General features: G+C 42.4%; 1 protein-coding gene and 1 long non-coding RNA gene across 2 annotated transcripts in view; one reads left to right on the forward strand and one right to left on the reverse strand.

Annotated features, from left to right (window-relative positions):
- Positions 1-1,847, forward strand: part of OTOG (otogelin) — a 106,461-nt gene extending 104,614 nt beyond the window's left edge. The window contains exon 56 of the mRNA XM_074841775.1: positions 259-1,847. Within this exon, the coding sequence (XP_074697876.1) occupies positions 259-459 (201 nt within the window). The 3' untranslated portion in view covers positions 460-1,847. The remainder of the gene's footprint in view (positions 1-258) is intronic.
- A 7,879-nt stretch (positions 1,848-9,726) lies between these two features.
- Positions 9,727-10,883, reverse strand: LOC141930859 (uncharacterized). Its single transcript, XR_012625415.1, has 2 exons — positions 10,749-10,883; positions 9,727-10,341 (listed from the first exon to the last, which is right to left on the reverse strand). It is a non-coding gene; the product is annotated as an uncharacterized LOC141930859 (long non-coding RNA).
- Between the last annotated feature and the right edge of the window lie 4,856 nt (positions 10,884-15,739).

A 15,739-nucleotide genomic window follows, 5' to 3' on the forward strand; every position in this document is an offset into this window, starting at 1 on the left:
GTTACTGTGTACTGAGATAGTCAGGAAAGTCATCATTAATCTCTGTGAGATAAAAATTGAGAGCTATCTGGGCAACGTACTTCAGTTGATTACTCAGACGTGGTGGGATTTTATAAGGGGCTAGAGGAAATACCTCCACATTTTTCATTGCTTTGCCACTGAATTTGGGTGCCTAATGTCTTCGGATGTTCTTGAGAACCCCTAACTTTATTTCCTAGCTGCTTCAATTTGCTGATTATTCTTCATGTTTGTTACCAGGTGAACATTGTTTCATGTGATGGAAAGTGCCCATCTGCAAGCATTTACAACTACAACATCAACACATACGCAAGATTCTGCAAATGCTGCAGGGAGCTCGGACTACAGAGACGGACTGTGCAATTGTATTGCACCAGTAATTCAACCTGGGTCAGCTATTCAATCCAAGAGCCTACAGATTGTTCTTGCCAATGGTCTTAAACACATAAAAGGAAAGAAAACAGCAAGCCCAGCTGTTCCCAGAATAAGATAATTTGAATAGTTCATTTCTTAAAAATACAATACCCAAACCACTGAATTTTACCAGTTTAATGCTAAAAGATAAGAGTAGAAATATTTTTGGACTCTTCTAAATTTCTGAAGAATGGCTTTGCATCATTTGTATTGTGATTTGTCTTCATGTTCATTCACAGGCATTGTTTTAAGAGTTCTTGTGATATGTGCCAACTTAAAAGGCGAAGTGATTTATGTTAGAGACACCTCAAGAGAAAGGACACCATCTAATTTGTTCTGGAAGGCTGGCCCACTCTTTGTCAGGCACCCATTCCTACTTTAAATCATTGACTGGCTTATCTGGCAGTAGTTCACTATTTTGAATGCATTGCAATTGTGCAAATACATTCAGTGTCTATTAAGAAAAATTGTTTGGACAACGTGAGAAGAATTTTCAGTTTAAATCATATTCCTGTTGCAAAGTAGAGCATGTATAAGAAATTCAAGTAAAGTTGTTTTTTTTTTTAAATAAGGGAAACATTGTCAGTACTGATAACTGTATGTAATATTCCCTGGTAATAATTTCAGTTTTTCTAGTGTATTTTATATTGTAGTGAAAAGCATTATGGCAAACATGTAATGTATGGAACAGACAGTCTGTTTCTAGGCTATCAAGATTAGTCATTAGTAGTTACTTTATCCTTCTGCTTAGCAATATGACATAAACTGAAAATACACAGATTTAACAAATGGAAACCAATTTACAGTCCTTTCTATAGATATACCTTGAATTAAAACATTCATCTTATTAAATGCACCATATTTAAATTGTTTCTTTAGGAGAATGAACTTTGTTTAACACTAATTTTAAAGATGTGAAAATTAATCAGGAAAAAGAAAACCAGGATTATGTATCTGTCTAAAAGAAAAACAAAGCTGAAAATCTTTGTCACCAGTGTAGTAGAATGTAACTTCTTACGGCAAGTGTTTGAAATTGAAAAGGTACAAATGTAAGGTTTGAAATTTCAAAAGCAGTTTTGTTTATGAACTTGAACAATCAACATTTGTTGAACTAATTTTTTTCTCCTAATTTTTTAAGCTAATGTTGCTGTTCTATTCTTTTCCAACAAATGCCACCAAGATTCAGCAAAAATTAAGTAGTTTTCATTTTGTAGATTAAAATTGTAGATAGCACATAGTGATATGCTTGAGATCCTCTAATAGAAAATAGATCTCAGCATAATTTCTTAAAAGCTGCTTATCTGCAGTTAATCCAAAGAAAAATGTGTTAAAATCGCTCGTGAACATTTTTTATATTCATTTTGTATACTGTACATTTCATTCTTGCAACATCTAATAAACAACAGGAAGTCTTATTTTGTTACAATTAATTTTGCTATCATTGTTAAAGCAGCTTACTATCATGTGATTCAACACACTGTTTACTGTTTTCTTTTTCAGCAGTGCACACAGTTAATTTTAGGGTTTGCTGCTGTCACTAGTACTAATGCTCTAATACTACATCAAGGAAGACCTGCATATGGATTTTTGAAAATCTACATCTTTTTATGATTCCACCACCGTTCACTTTCATCCTCAGAAATGCAAAATTCAACTATGTAATTTTATTCAAAACCGGAAAACCATTGCTCATCAAAGTATAGCAACACATTTCTGACACTGTCAGGTGGTTTATTCTGGAAAAACGGGGAAAAAAAACAGTACATTTTAGCACGTTTCCCGTCCACAGATTTTTCCTAAACTGTCCCTCAGCTTTGACTGCAATGAGTAGACTGTTTTGAGTAAGTGTAGGCATTTTGTTACAATATGGTTGTTGTATGGTGACAATTACCCTTCAGTACTTAGGGCCAGATAAGTCATTAAGATCTGACTGTAATACGTGCAGTCCCTACCCCTTTTAGTAAGTCATGTTCCTTGTTCAAAGACAATCTCTGAATTATGAAAAAGGACGGAGTTTGGTAGGAGTGTGTCCTTTGAAAAACCATGGATTGAGGAGCAGAAGAGACATTAAACAGAGCTAAGTCCTTGAACCTAAGTGCTTAAAATTCAGCCTTTTGCAAAGCTGAAGTTCAGCATCCTGTAGTACCAGCTGGCAGATGCCATTGAGGGTAGGAAATACTAAAAAGAAGTGTTTCTTTTGCTCTCAAGCAAGATGGTATTTGCTGTGAAGTGCCAAACACCACCATGAGAGACAGAGTTTAAGAGCAGGAATTAGACCAGCCACCATGCTTCCCTCTGCTGTGGTGTGGTCCCTCCTCTTGCCACTTGAGCTAATGGCAGAGCACTCATTGCTTCCCGCAGTACAACACAGTTACTTTAAAAACCATTCCAGATCCAAACTTTCAACTCTTGATTGAAGAGAAAAGTTAATACTGGCAGTGGGAGTAGAAAGCAGAGCGTAGTGTATGCAATAACTGTAAGCAAACACTGCTGCTGCTTCTACTTCAGGAATAAAATAATAAACATCATGTTAAGTCCCTACTTCTGGTTTTGTAAACATTAGGCTTATGCTAAGAGAAACAGGAGGAGAGATCCCAACTGCCTATGGCTTGACAGGGGAAGCTACTTTTATTCCTGCCCCCATGTTAAATTCCTTCACGGATGCTTAACCTGTCTGTGGTTAGTTCAAAGCAATCTGGCCCCTTATCGTATATTTATTTACCTTACACTGTGTTTGCACAAAGCAGCTCAGCTGGAAAAAGATTTTGCCTTATTTGTACTTCCACATCTTCAGAAACCAAAGGGATCTCAGCCAGCTGTGGGTTCCATCTGACCCTCCCATGCAGGAGGTGCTTAGACTCAGCAAGATCTGAGTCCTAAAACAACTTTACTTTCTCTTTACTAAGAAGTTGTCTTTTTCTTGATTGTATTGGTGTAATATGAAGGTATACAGCACTGAAGTTAAGCTCTTTAGAATACATGCATTTTGCTATCACAACCTTGTTTGTGTTTTTATTACCCTTAAAGGCATATGTGCACTTGGAGCTAATTAAATACAGAATCACAGAATCAGAATCGTCTAGGTTGGAAAGGACCTTGAAGATCATCCAGTCCAACCATTAACCTCACACTGACAGTTCCCAACTACACCAGATCCCTCAGTGCTATGTCGATCCTACTCTTAAACACCTCCAGGGACGGGGACTCCACCAGCTCCCTGGGCAGCCCATTCCAACGCCCAACAACCCCTTCTGGAAAGAAATACTTCCTAATATCTAGTCTAAACCTTCCCTGGCGCAACTTGAGGCCATTCCCTCTTGTCCTATGGCTTATTACTTGGTTAAAGAGGCTCATCCCCCCCTCTCTGCACCCTCCTTTCAGGGAGTTGTAGAGGATGATGAGGTCTCCCCTCAGCCTCCTCTTCTCCAGACTAAACCCCCCCAGTTCCCTCAGCCGCTCCCCATCAGACCTGTGCTCCAGACCCTGCACCAGCTCCGTTGCCCTTCTCTGGACACGCTCGAGTAATTCAATGGCCTTTTTGTACTGAGGGGCCCAAAACTGAACACAGTAATCGAGGTGTGGCCTCACCAGTGCTGAGTACAGGGGTAAGATCCCTTCCCTGTCCCTGCTGGCCACGCTATTTCTGATACAAGCCAGGATGCCATTGGCCTTCTTGGCCACCTGGGCACACTGCTGGCTCATGTTCAGCCGGCTGTCAATCAACACCCCCAGGTCCCTCTCTGACTGGCAGCTCTCCAGCCACTCCTCCCCAAGCCTGTAGCGCTGCTGGGGGTTGTTGTGGCCCAAGTGCAGCACCCAGCATTTGGCCTTATTGAAGCTCATACAGTTGGCCTCAGCCCATCGCTCCAGCCTGTCCAGGTCTCTCTGCAGAGCCTCCCTACCCTCAAGCAGATCAACACTCCCACCCAACTCAGTGTCATCTGCAAACTGACTGAGGGTACACTCCATCCCCTCGTCCAGATCATCAATAAAGATGTTAAACAGGAGTGGTCCCAAAACCGAGCCCTGGGGGACACCACTCGTGACTGGCCACCAACTGGATTTAACTCCATTCACCACCACTCTTTGGGCCCGGCCATCCAGCCAGTTTTTTACCCAGCAAAGCGTGTGCCCATCCAAGCCTCAGGCAGCCAGTTTCGCCAGGAGAATGCTGTGGGAAACGGTGTCAAAGGCCTTACAAAAGTCAAGGTAGACAACATCCACAGCCTTTCCCTCATCCAATAAGCAGGTCACCCTGTCGTAGAAGGAGATCAGGTTTGTCAAGCAGGTCCTGCCTTTCATAAACCCATGCTGACTGGGCCTGATCATCTGGTTGTCCCGCATGTGTTGTGTGATGGTACTCAGGATGAGCTGCTCCAGCAGCTTCCTAGGCACCGACATCAAGCTGACAGGCCTGTAATTTCCCAGATCATCCTTCCAATCATTCTTATAGATGGGCGTCACATTGGCCGATTTCCAGTCCATCAGGACCTCCCCGGTCAGCCAGGACTGCTGGTAAATGATGGAAAGTGGCTTGGCGATCACCCCAGCCAGCTCCTTCAGCACCCTCAGGTGTATCCCATCCGGTCCCATAGACTTGTGTATGTCTATGTGATGCAATAGGTCACTGTCTTCTCCTGGATTGCGGGGGGGTCGTTCTCCCAGTCTCTGTCTTCTGGCTGAGGAGGCTGGATTCCCTCAGTACAACTGGTCTTGTTATTAAAGACTGAGGCAAAGAAGGCATTAAGGACCTCAGCCTTTTCCTCATCACTTGTTACCATGTTTCCTCCTGCATCTAGCAGGGGATGGAGACTCTCCCTTTTGCTACTGACATACTTAGAGAAAAATTTCTTGTTGTCCTTGATTGCTGAAGCCAGATTAATTTCCAGCTGGGCTTTAGACCTCCTGATTTCCACCCTGCATAGCCTCACAGCCTCTTTGTAATCACTTAGAACTGGTTTTAATACCTGGTCTAGAATGACTTGGCCTTGGTGGACCTTGGTCTTCCTCCTTGTTTGTCTCATTCTCTTCCTCCTTCTCTTCTTCATTCAAAAGTTCCAGGGCCCCAAATCTATTGTGAAGAGGCACCATGGAGGGTGAGGGAGGTCGGGAGAGGATTTTCCTGCCTCCCTGAGCAGGGACCTGTTTCCAGCCTCCCCCATCTCTTAGGTCCCCTCCTTCTGCCTGGTAGCAAGAGGATGAGGGATTACCTACCTCGTTTGGAGCCTCCATTTGCTCCTGTTGTTTTAGGGGTGCTAGGGTGCTACTCCACCCATCAATTTCCCTTTTACATTCCCTAATACTTCTTAATCTCTCGACCTCTTCTCTGAGGTCCGCCACCAGGCTGAGCAGGTCACCCAGCTGATCGCAGCGCACACAGGTGCTGTCACTGCTGCCCTCCGGCAGGACTGACAGGCTCAGGCACTCCCTGCAGCCCGGGACCTGGACCGCTGCGTGTTTGCGTGGCAGCTCCGTCTGGGTCGCCACGTTCTTTCTGGTGGTGGTTTTGACGCGAGTGGAGACCATGGTTCAGTCTACTCGTGGAGGACGATAAGATGAACCTAGCTCAGATAAGTTCTAGACCCCGGAGCGGGCCTGCGCCCTGCCCGCTGGCCCTGCCTGCGCCCCCTGCCGCGCCACGCGCGGTTTGCCCGCCCTGTTGCCGCGCTCCTTGGGGGCTGCTCTTGTGAGGGGCGTGGGGTGTTGTCACTCCGGTCTCCGCCCACTCTGAGTCCCCGCTGCCCTCGTTAGCGGCAGCTCGCTCTTCCCGCTCAGGGGGGAGGCGCCTTGACGTTCTTTCTCTTCCCTTGGGCTTCTGCCTTCGTGTCTTGCAGTTTTGCCGCGGGTTTTTGATGCTTTCAGGAGGGTCTCCCGCTGCTGTCCTCCTCTTCGGAGCCGCTCTCCTCAGCAACTGAGCTGAAATGGCGGAGGCAAGGAGTTTAAACTGCCGTCGTCAGTGGAGCCTTTATGTAAGTTCTCATAGTGACAAATGTTAAATTCTTCATTCAGCATATAAAACAAGCCACTGGAGGGAAACTCACTTTCTAAAAGCATTGCTGGCAGGCCGTGGTCCGTTGGTGTAGTTCCTGTTGCAGCAGTGTATGGTGCACTGTTCTGAGACAAAACTGGCTGGATCCTTCACTGAGTTCAATCAAGATTTCTTGCAGTATTTTGTAGAAGAACAGTGTTTCCTAGGGGTCTAAAAAGAAGAAAAAGAAAAATCCTGGTTTTAGAAACCTGAGAGACAAAAAAAGCTGCTTATTTAGCAGATACTGGGTGGTCTTTTGGTGAGCCACCTCAGCTGGGTGATTGCTGGAGCAGCAACAGGTGTGAAGGCCACAGCAGAGAGACTTTGCTCCCTCACAAACACAGGGATAGAGCAGGAAAAAACACCTGTGCTGTTGCTGTGCTCTTGCTGCCCCTCAGCAGAGGCTGGAAGGGGTTAAGGAGAGGCCTCCTTCCAGCTCACCAGCTAGGCAGCCAGTTTGCACCATCTGAAGCCTGTTTTTGTGAGGTAATAAAGGTGGAGGTGGCAGTGGTGCTGGGCTGGCTGGTTGGTTGATGGATAAAAGTAGTGTGGAGAGCATAGTGTAAGTGTCTGGTGAGTGCTGTTTTCCTCAGGCAGCCCTTTATTTTAGAAGAGATAAATGTCTGGTTGATATGGGGTCTGCAGGCTGTGAAATGAGGGACAGGAAGTGTGTGGCCTTGGAGGCTCTGGCAGAGGTCTTCAGTCTTTCCTTTGTGCCTATCTCAGTGTGGCTGTGAGAAAGATTTGAAAAGGTAATCTTTTATCCTGTAAAAGCTGACTTCCAGGTGGTGAAAGCAGCAAAGAAATAAATAAAAATGCTGGTGGTGTTGGAAACCTTTGTGCTTGTACAGCCATGTTGAATTAGCTCTTCAGGTTCTGCTGGGAGAGGTGGCTCTTGGCTGCAGAGCAGACCTGCTTCACGTCTGTAAATCTGAAACTGTGCTGATTGCTAGCAGAAAGCACAGCTGCGAATGTTCTCTAGTTCTCTTGTCTTCTGCAGGCTTTAGGGCTATCTGTAGAAATGCACTTCTAGATGCTGGTTAATTTAGAGCAAACTCAAAAATAGTGCTCAGGTGATTCCTCCAAACAATTGCTGTTGGTGCTCCTCTGGCAGACATCTTGGGGCTGCTGCTCTGCAGGGCTTAGCGCGTTGTAAAGTTGTTTATCTTGAATAAAAGAAAACAAATTTGAAGAATTCTTTTCAGAGGGTAAGTGAAAGACTGAGTAATTTGGGGCGGGGGGAGGTGTAGGAGAAAAGAGGTATATAATAAAGTGGGCAGGAATAGTGTTCTTCTTGATCTCTTACCATCACTGTAAATATCTGGTTTTGTTTAATGTGAATGAAAATGCTGTGGGTGTGAAACCCTGACCTTCTTTAAACTGAGGCCTGTTAATGTTTCTTCACAAGTCTTAAAACTTTGCTCCACCCCTGAGGACCATGTTCTCCTCACGTGTTTGCATATGTGGAGTTTCTCCACAAAAGTGATTCCTAATGTAGGTACAGAAATGTCATAGGCTTGTATCTTGTTAAAACTAGGATTTTAAATATTTCCAATGCTGGATCATTTGCCATCTTTGATTAAAATGCTTAGCAATTTGAGTATGGAAACACTGCCTGTTTGTTATGGTCCTGATTGCTCATTGTCATCTCCTCTAAAAAACACTTTACTTGCATTACCTCAAGCAAGCTTACCCAGCCATGATTCACACAAAAAATATACGTGATTTGGCAGCTGGAGCCTTGAGTATGATGGATATTGGCCATTAAGAAAGGCCTTAAAAAGAAATATAATGATATCAATTGTGCTATCTAAACTCTTGCTGTCTGGGTTATTAGTACATGATCTGGTCTCAGGATAACAGCCTCCTGAGTAATGCTTCCCCCAATTAGCAATAGTGCTGCCTGGTGGTTTGGTAAATTAATGTGAAATATTGGCATCTGTTGGTCTGCACTTTAATGCAAACTATTAGTCACAAGTTAAATAACTTGCATCTCCTCAGATGGCCTCTCAAGTATGCAGTCCATGAAGTCGAACCAAAATCATTCAAAAAATTTCATCCTCGCTCTTGTCTCTGCCCACACCATCATCCTTCTCCCCAGTGCAAGTGGCTAGCCATGAGTAATTAAAATGAGGTAACAGCTGCCACACAGATGGTGATTTTTTGGAAAAATCCCCTCTCATTGTGATGAAGACACCTAACCTCTTTAGAAATAGTACCTGACAGACTGCCATCCCCTCAGCTCTGCTTTCTGTATGGGCTTTTGACAAAGGCTTTGATCATGTCAGCTCACTTTACCTGTTTAAAACATAGATAATCTGAATTAGCTCAGGTGTCCAGGCTCCGTTCATTACGGAGACAAGACATGGTGCATCCAGAGAGTGACTCATTCCATCCTAAATTAAGTGTTTAAGATGGATGTGATGAATCATCTTCCAGATGTATCATCTTTCATTTTCACTGTAGAGAGAACCTGGATGGAAAGATGTGGTTAGGCACCTCGTTTTTAGGTTGTTAAAATTTGTTGGAATGAAAATCACCCTTAAAGATATCTCAACAGACTCAAAAGTCAACCACTCTGATAGTGTATATGGCATATCTCATCTGATCTCCTCATATGAGGTGATTAATGGGAATAGTTGATTTGCATGAGGCTGAATGTAATGTAATTTGTCTTGCACAGTTTTTCCTGTATGTCTTATACTGTAATATGAAATGAGTATACTTTACCTAAACTATCCCTGTATCTCTAGAGTTGAAGAAAGACATCATCATCAGCTGAATCTTCAAGATGGAAGAGCGCAACTGAAGCACAACTGTGTTTATTGCCATGACACGGTGTTATATTAGCTGGATCTATAAGGTGAGTGAATTTTAAAATACTTCTGTTTTATAGACTTTTTGCTGTGTAGGTGTTGGCTTGAGTCTTGTGATTCATGATCTTGCTTTCTAAGCTTTTGGCTTCCAAGATCTTTAAGGTAATGAAACCCACCTATGAAATATCTTTGTGCTTTAGCTCTTTAGAGTTGCGTTCAAGGCAGCAGAGAGGCTTTTCAATATACAGGCCTTTCCTGACTGATTTATTGATACAATTGTCCAGGTGCAGATTCTGATCTCAGTTAATGTACTTGAAAGGAACATCAGATTTGGTGTTTGGTTTTTCTCAAGACTGATCTTAGTTCATGAATTGAATATGTGAGATTTGTCTGATATGTGTCTTGTGTAGTAGAAGATTGGAAAGAAAAAAAAAATTTCCAGCAGAGCACTTTAATAAAATTTCTTTTTATTAATAATGCAGAGTCTGATCTTAAGCATGAAATATCAAAGGCAGAATAGCTGGAGTAATGCCTAACGTTGTGAGCATGCCTGTACTTGATCTCTGTTCTTAATCCCCCAACTGTCTTTTCTGGACTGTATTCCCTATTGAGCTTCACACTGATGTTTTATTTTACTAAACAGAGGTGAAAAAACAGAGAAGGACCTTCAGAGACGAGGGCATCAAGGTGCCTAATAGGCCTGATCTCTAACCTGACTGTATGCAGGGTGGTGTCCTTTGATTGTAAAACAGGAGCATCACTAATAATGTGCTCCTTCATTTCCTATCAAGAGAAGATAGCTGCTGTATTTCCTTTTTTTTTTTTTTTTTTTTTTTCCCCTCCTCAAAGAACCCCACCCTGCCCAAGCAAAGCTATTTCAGTGAGTGGCAAAAGTTAACTGTATGACAATGAATCACTAAGGCAAAGCTTTCTTGTTACATATTGCTGGAGTGGTTAGAGGTTACCAGATAACCAGTCAGTAGCACATGAAGATCGTCGTTTTGTGTTGGAATGGTAGCTTGTATAGCCCAGCATTCTCTTTCCAACCTCTTGCTCCTGAAGAAACTGCAAGAAGGGGGAAGTTTTAGATTAGTGTTTTTGGAATAAAAAAGGTGATTTAGATCTTTGCATGTGAAACTTGTATATTTGCCTAAAAATACTGATGGGCTGTCCAACACTAATAGCAAAGTCTCCCATCTCTTATGAATCATAAAAAAACCTTTCAATTATGTTTGCTCACAATTAATTTTGTAGGTAAACTGAATGCTGTGAGAGAACATGGCTTCACAGTTAGGTGGTTTTCAGTTTACAGGAGAGAAACAGGCCCTGTCTGTTGGTACCATTTATTGTTACGTGCATGTTCACCATGAGCCTCTTTAAGGCCATGTTGTGTGCAGGCAGCTGGAGCGCACTGGAAGCAGATTTTGCTGATGCAGTGATTATGCTCAGTTTGGTAAATAGCTTCCCCTCACCTCTACTTGTTTCAGGCTCTATGCCTGGAAATCTCCTTGGCCTCTTCCAGCGCTGTTGTTTAAAATAGTGGTTGTTTAAAAGCATTTTTCCACTGCCAGTGTAGCAGGATTGCAGTAGTACCACTCGGGGCAGGACCAACCCTGTGGAAAAAGGAGGACAAGTTCATATCACATTCCTGCTTACGTATTTTCTTGGAACTCCAAGTGCTCCATATGAAAACTTTTTAGAAGAAAACTGGAGTCTAACAAAAGAGCTTATTTAAAAAATAAATAAATGCCTATTGTATCTTCTTGTGATAACTTTAAGTGGAAAAAAAGCCCCGCTGTTGGTTAAAATCCCTAAAACGTTAAAAATGGTTTTCTGCCTACCTCTTTATTTTCAAATATTTTGTTGGAATATCAGTATTTTAGATACTGACCCTCATCCTTTTCTCTTCCCCTCTGGAAGAGGGGGAGAGAGGAGGTGAAGGATGAGATTTTTGAGGAAAACATTTAGAAGTTTATCTCTTCAAATTGGACTGGCAAAGCCCAATTCTCATGAAATTGTTATACAAGGGAAAGTGAGAATCAGTACTTAAGGGGCTTACTGTCAGTTTTAGTGTTAGAGAGGGAGGGGGAAAAAAACCCACCCTTGGTAAGGGAGAAAGAACAATGTATTCTGTGGGTACGCTGATAGGAATGGGCTTGAGTGCAGTTCTTGGTGTAGCATTAATATAGGTTTGCCATGTGTATCCTGTCCCCACTGCCTGTGTGTTTTGATGGTGATGCCAGAATAGGGTCAGAGCAAGCCAGAAAGGCAGGGGCTGAAGACTGCTGCTGTTTTCCATAGAAGATGCCTGTGGGATTTTTGATGAAGGGTGATGGCTCTGAATTATTTAAGATCTGGATGTGTTCACGCTTTGGCTGCTGTTTGGGACTTGTCTATAGGCAGTGATGGAGACATAGCGGCTGCACAGGGCCACAAAGTTCATTCTCTGTTATAGCTTGGCTGTGCAGCTTTGGGCTGCCCCCCAAAACAGAGAGTTGTAGATCACAGTTAATGCCAGGATGTGATTTCTGTGATGTTACAGTATCGGGAACTGGTACTTCATTACCAGGTCTCTCTCCTGTTTTGTTTTGTTGTTTTTTGTTTTTTGTTTTTTTTTAATAAGAATAAATATTCTGTAAACCTGTATTTAATGGAAAATTTTATAAATATGGATCTGCTTAAAAAATACAGGTTTAGCACTTTACCATATTTTTTAGTAGTAGTTGTTCTTCTATCTTATCCATGTGTTGTGGGGCTAAACAAGGAGTATGGGGCCTTCAGGTAGCTTTAGTAATGGAAGTCTTGTAATTACCTACAATGAACATGAAATGGAAGAAAATATAACCTAGTGCCCTATAAATACTGTACTTAAGCTGATCTCTGGAATGAAATTCACAGCACTATTGCACGTTTGTTTCTCAGCTCCATGACCAGAGGAGGGGGGAGGGAGGGAAGGTAGCATTTTTAGGCTTTAGATTTAGCCATATTGCAGCACTTCTAAATCTTCTGTCAACACTGGCGTGACGTTGCATTCATTAAAAATGCACGACCTTTTTAAACATCCATCTGTTACATAAATAAAAATAATGCAGCCCTATATTTTTATGGTATGCTAATCCTGCGTGGCCATGGTCTAATTATCAAATGATTTCATGCTACCCTGGTGGCAGGCAACATCCAGACCACTGAACACTTGCTATGGATCTCTTATTAAATCCCTCTTGCACAGCTTCATTCATAAATTTACCATGGCTTTTAAAACAAAATAGTTTGATGCTTATACAGCAATATCAAATAAGAGCAGTATGTTTCCAGAATGCAGCAACATTTTTCAGATGCTCCATTTCATGCATGACTGAATAATGGGTGGCAAACTCCATTATTGCTGCCTTTTACCTTGAGTGGAAGCCATGCCACTGGTAGGTAGTGCATGTTAGTTGTGCTCAAAGATGAGATGCCCTGGGTGTAACCTGTCCATACCTTTGTGGAACTTTAATTTTCTGTTCTCTACACCAAGCTTCATTTTGATAATGGGTGTCCTAAGTCGGGTGTCAACACTCCTGATCCACACCCATTCCCCTGCTCCATTCTGGCCACTTTGGAGCTAGCATAGAGGTGCTGGGTGCTCACGGCTCTTGCCTCCTCTGATGTTCCTCCAGCACTATCAGCTATCACTATCCTCCAATTCTGTCAGCTCCCAAGAGAGACATGGTGTCTTAGGGCCTTGCAAACATGTCATGTTACCCTTGGAGACCCATAATCCAAAGAAAATTGCCTTTTTGTTGGTTATGTTGTTAATTTAACTTTGGACAGTTACTTGGTAAAAATGGCTAGTGGAAGTGTTTGCTTACTTCCATAAGGCAATTTTTTACCTTTGACTTCAGTGCAAAAGGCTTATTCGCAAGTGACCATGCAATTAACTCCATTTACAATGGAATGATTAAAAATGGAATTAAAGTATTTGCTGAGATTTACCTTAGGCTGTGATTTACCCTAAAAAACTTCATGCCATCTGTGCCAACTTAGTGCCATCTGGTCTTTTATAAGATTTGCAGCTTAACAAGAGATCTTCCTTTTGTCCTGTGACTTGGAGTGCTGCAGTAGTTCACTTTCTCTGGGCTTGCACCGTCCCCCATTTTGTATTTTTTAAGGCAGTATGTAGCCCATAGATCTGTTTCTCCTGATCTGAAGCTTCAGTGAAGCACTACTGGAGTGAAATGGAATAGAGTTGTTTCTACCCTTGTGTGAGGGCTGGGAGAGAGCCAGTTAGCTGGACACAAGTCATGGTGGTGACAGAGAAGAGCCTGTGACCCACTGAGGGCAGATCAAGGCACTGGTGGTAGCAAACAGCACTGGTGTGCAGGTAGCTGGGGGTTGCTGGGGAGGTGGGGGGGATGGAGAGAGAGGGGAGCCTTGCGATTGTGAATTTGGATTAATTTCCCATCCTTGCTGCATCTTTTTTCTTGATGAAAGGTTTGTCACTTCCAGTACTTCCATATTCTAGTTCAAGCCACCTTGCACAGACCAAAATATTTTTATCAGCCTTTTATGTTTGCCCAAAACTGCTTCAAATAAAAATGAGATAGTACCACAGGAGCAATTTGCCCCCATGTGTTACCAGTATCCCTGGTCTTCTGATAAAGTTTAATGAATTAATTTCCCTCTTCTCTGACACAGCTAATTCTGATTTAAGTATTTGTAATAAGTTGGAAATTTCAAGGAGTTGTGTGCTTACTCACTGAAGTATGTGACTTCCTTATTGCTTACAGAGTCTGTTTTTGTTACCAGGTCATTTGAAGTTCAAAGTAGTTCAAGATGTTTGCAGTGTACCCTTTAAAATAACATACTGCTATTCTCTGTGTAAGAAAATCCTTATCCAGAGCGTTTTAAGAAATGTTTGTTGGATGTGGAATTTGGGCAAAACTTCTTATAAACCGTTTGAATAAAAGGTGCCTGGGGACTGCCAGGGTGCCAGCCCGTGCCAGCATTCAAGCCACTTCACAGTTCTGCTGCTGCAAGCAGGGGACTGGACTGCCGTTTTCAGCAGGGGTTAGAAAAGCACAGACAAGGCAGAGTGGCACGTTGGGGCATCACATGCACATATAAAAAAAGAGTGTATTTTCTATGTTATTATTTATTCTCCTTTGTGGGTTGTCTGAAAGCTGTGGCGACACAGTAATGAAAAAGCCTGCCAGCTTTCTCTGTGTCTGCCTGCCCCAAGCCTGACTCCTTCCCCCTTCCTCATCTCAGGTGATTGGTTTTCTTCATGGTCCGGCTGGCATGTATGAGGTATGGGATGGTGGTGTGTGGCTGAGCTGAGATTGCCTCAACTGGGGTGTGGGAAACAACTCTATCTGGGCAAATTAGGTGAATTTTTACAGGTTAAAGGGACCGTCTTTGTGCTAAGGCCAGTCCTTGCCTTGTTTCTGTTCCAAAGCCTGTAAGTACTAGAAACAACCAGGCAAATGACTCCACAGACATACATCTTTCAGTTATAGGGACAAGCAAATAACTGTTTCAGCTGGGATCTTCAATAGCACACATAGCAAATTTAGAGAGAAATATGCCCATTACAGAAAATATCTGTCCAAGTTATTTGCTTGACAAAACCGTAAACTTAGGATTTTTACAAGGGAGAGTTCTGGGTAAATTATTTGGGTGGGGGGTGTGTGTATGTGTGCTGCCAGTGACTCTAGCAAATAATAATAATGCAAGGAAGGTTGATGGATGTGCAGCTGAAATGTGTTGCTTGCTTTCCAGCAAGTTAAATGGTGGAGGAGCAGGAGCAAGTGCCCATGGTTAAGTTAGCCTGGTACTTCCAATAAACAGGTAATTGAAAATGCTTTCACTTATTTGATGTTCTGGTTGTACTTGAAGTACACTGTGTATACTCTGTGTGTGTGTATTTTATATATGCACACAGTGGTAATGTGGTACTGGTGGCCAACAAACAGCTCTCGGTGGTCACAGATGTTTTCTCTGTAAACCTGTTGAATATTCCATTAAAACACCTTTCATTTTATGTATGTCTGTTTATGCAAGTAGGTAAAATCAGATATTACTGTATAATATGTGTAATAATAGGGGTTTTATTCAAAGAACTGGTTACAAATCAGATTTACAGTTCACTGACATTCACATCCCTGCTGAGTTTTGAGATGTTAAGAATATTTTCCAAATGGCCAAATCTCATATTTAAAATTCTAATGTATTTTACATAACATAAGAGGTTTTTAGTACCAGAAAAATTCCATTTTCCTCAGGCCAGTTTCAGGTTCCTAACCTGATTTTCTGGGCTTAATCCTCTTCCTGTTGAAATCAATAAGTACATTGTAATATAATGATTCACGTTCAAGGTTCAACCATAGAAAATTAGGGCTACATGCTGATTTCACTGCCATTGTTGAAAGATGATCTCTTAAAATGTGTAAAAGCACAATAAACTCTTTAACTCTTTCAGCCC

This window comes from Strix aluco, chromosome 16 (genome assembly GCF_031877795.1).
Source record: "Strix aluco isolate bStrAlu1 chromosome 16, bStrAlu1.hap1, whole genome shotgun sequence".
NCBI lineage: Eukaryota > Metazoa > Chordata > Aves > Strigiformes > Strigidae > Strix > Strix aluco.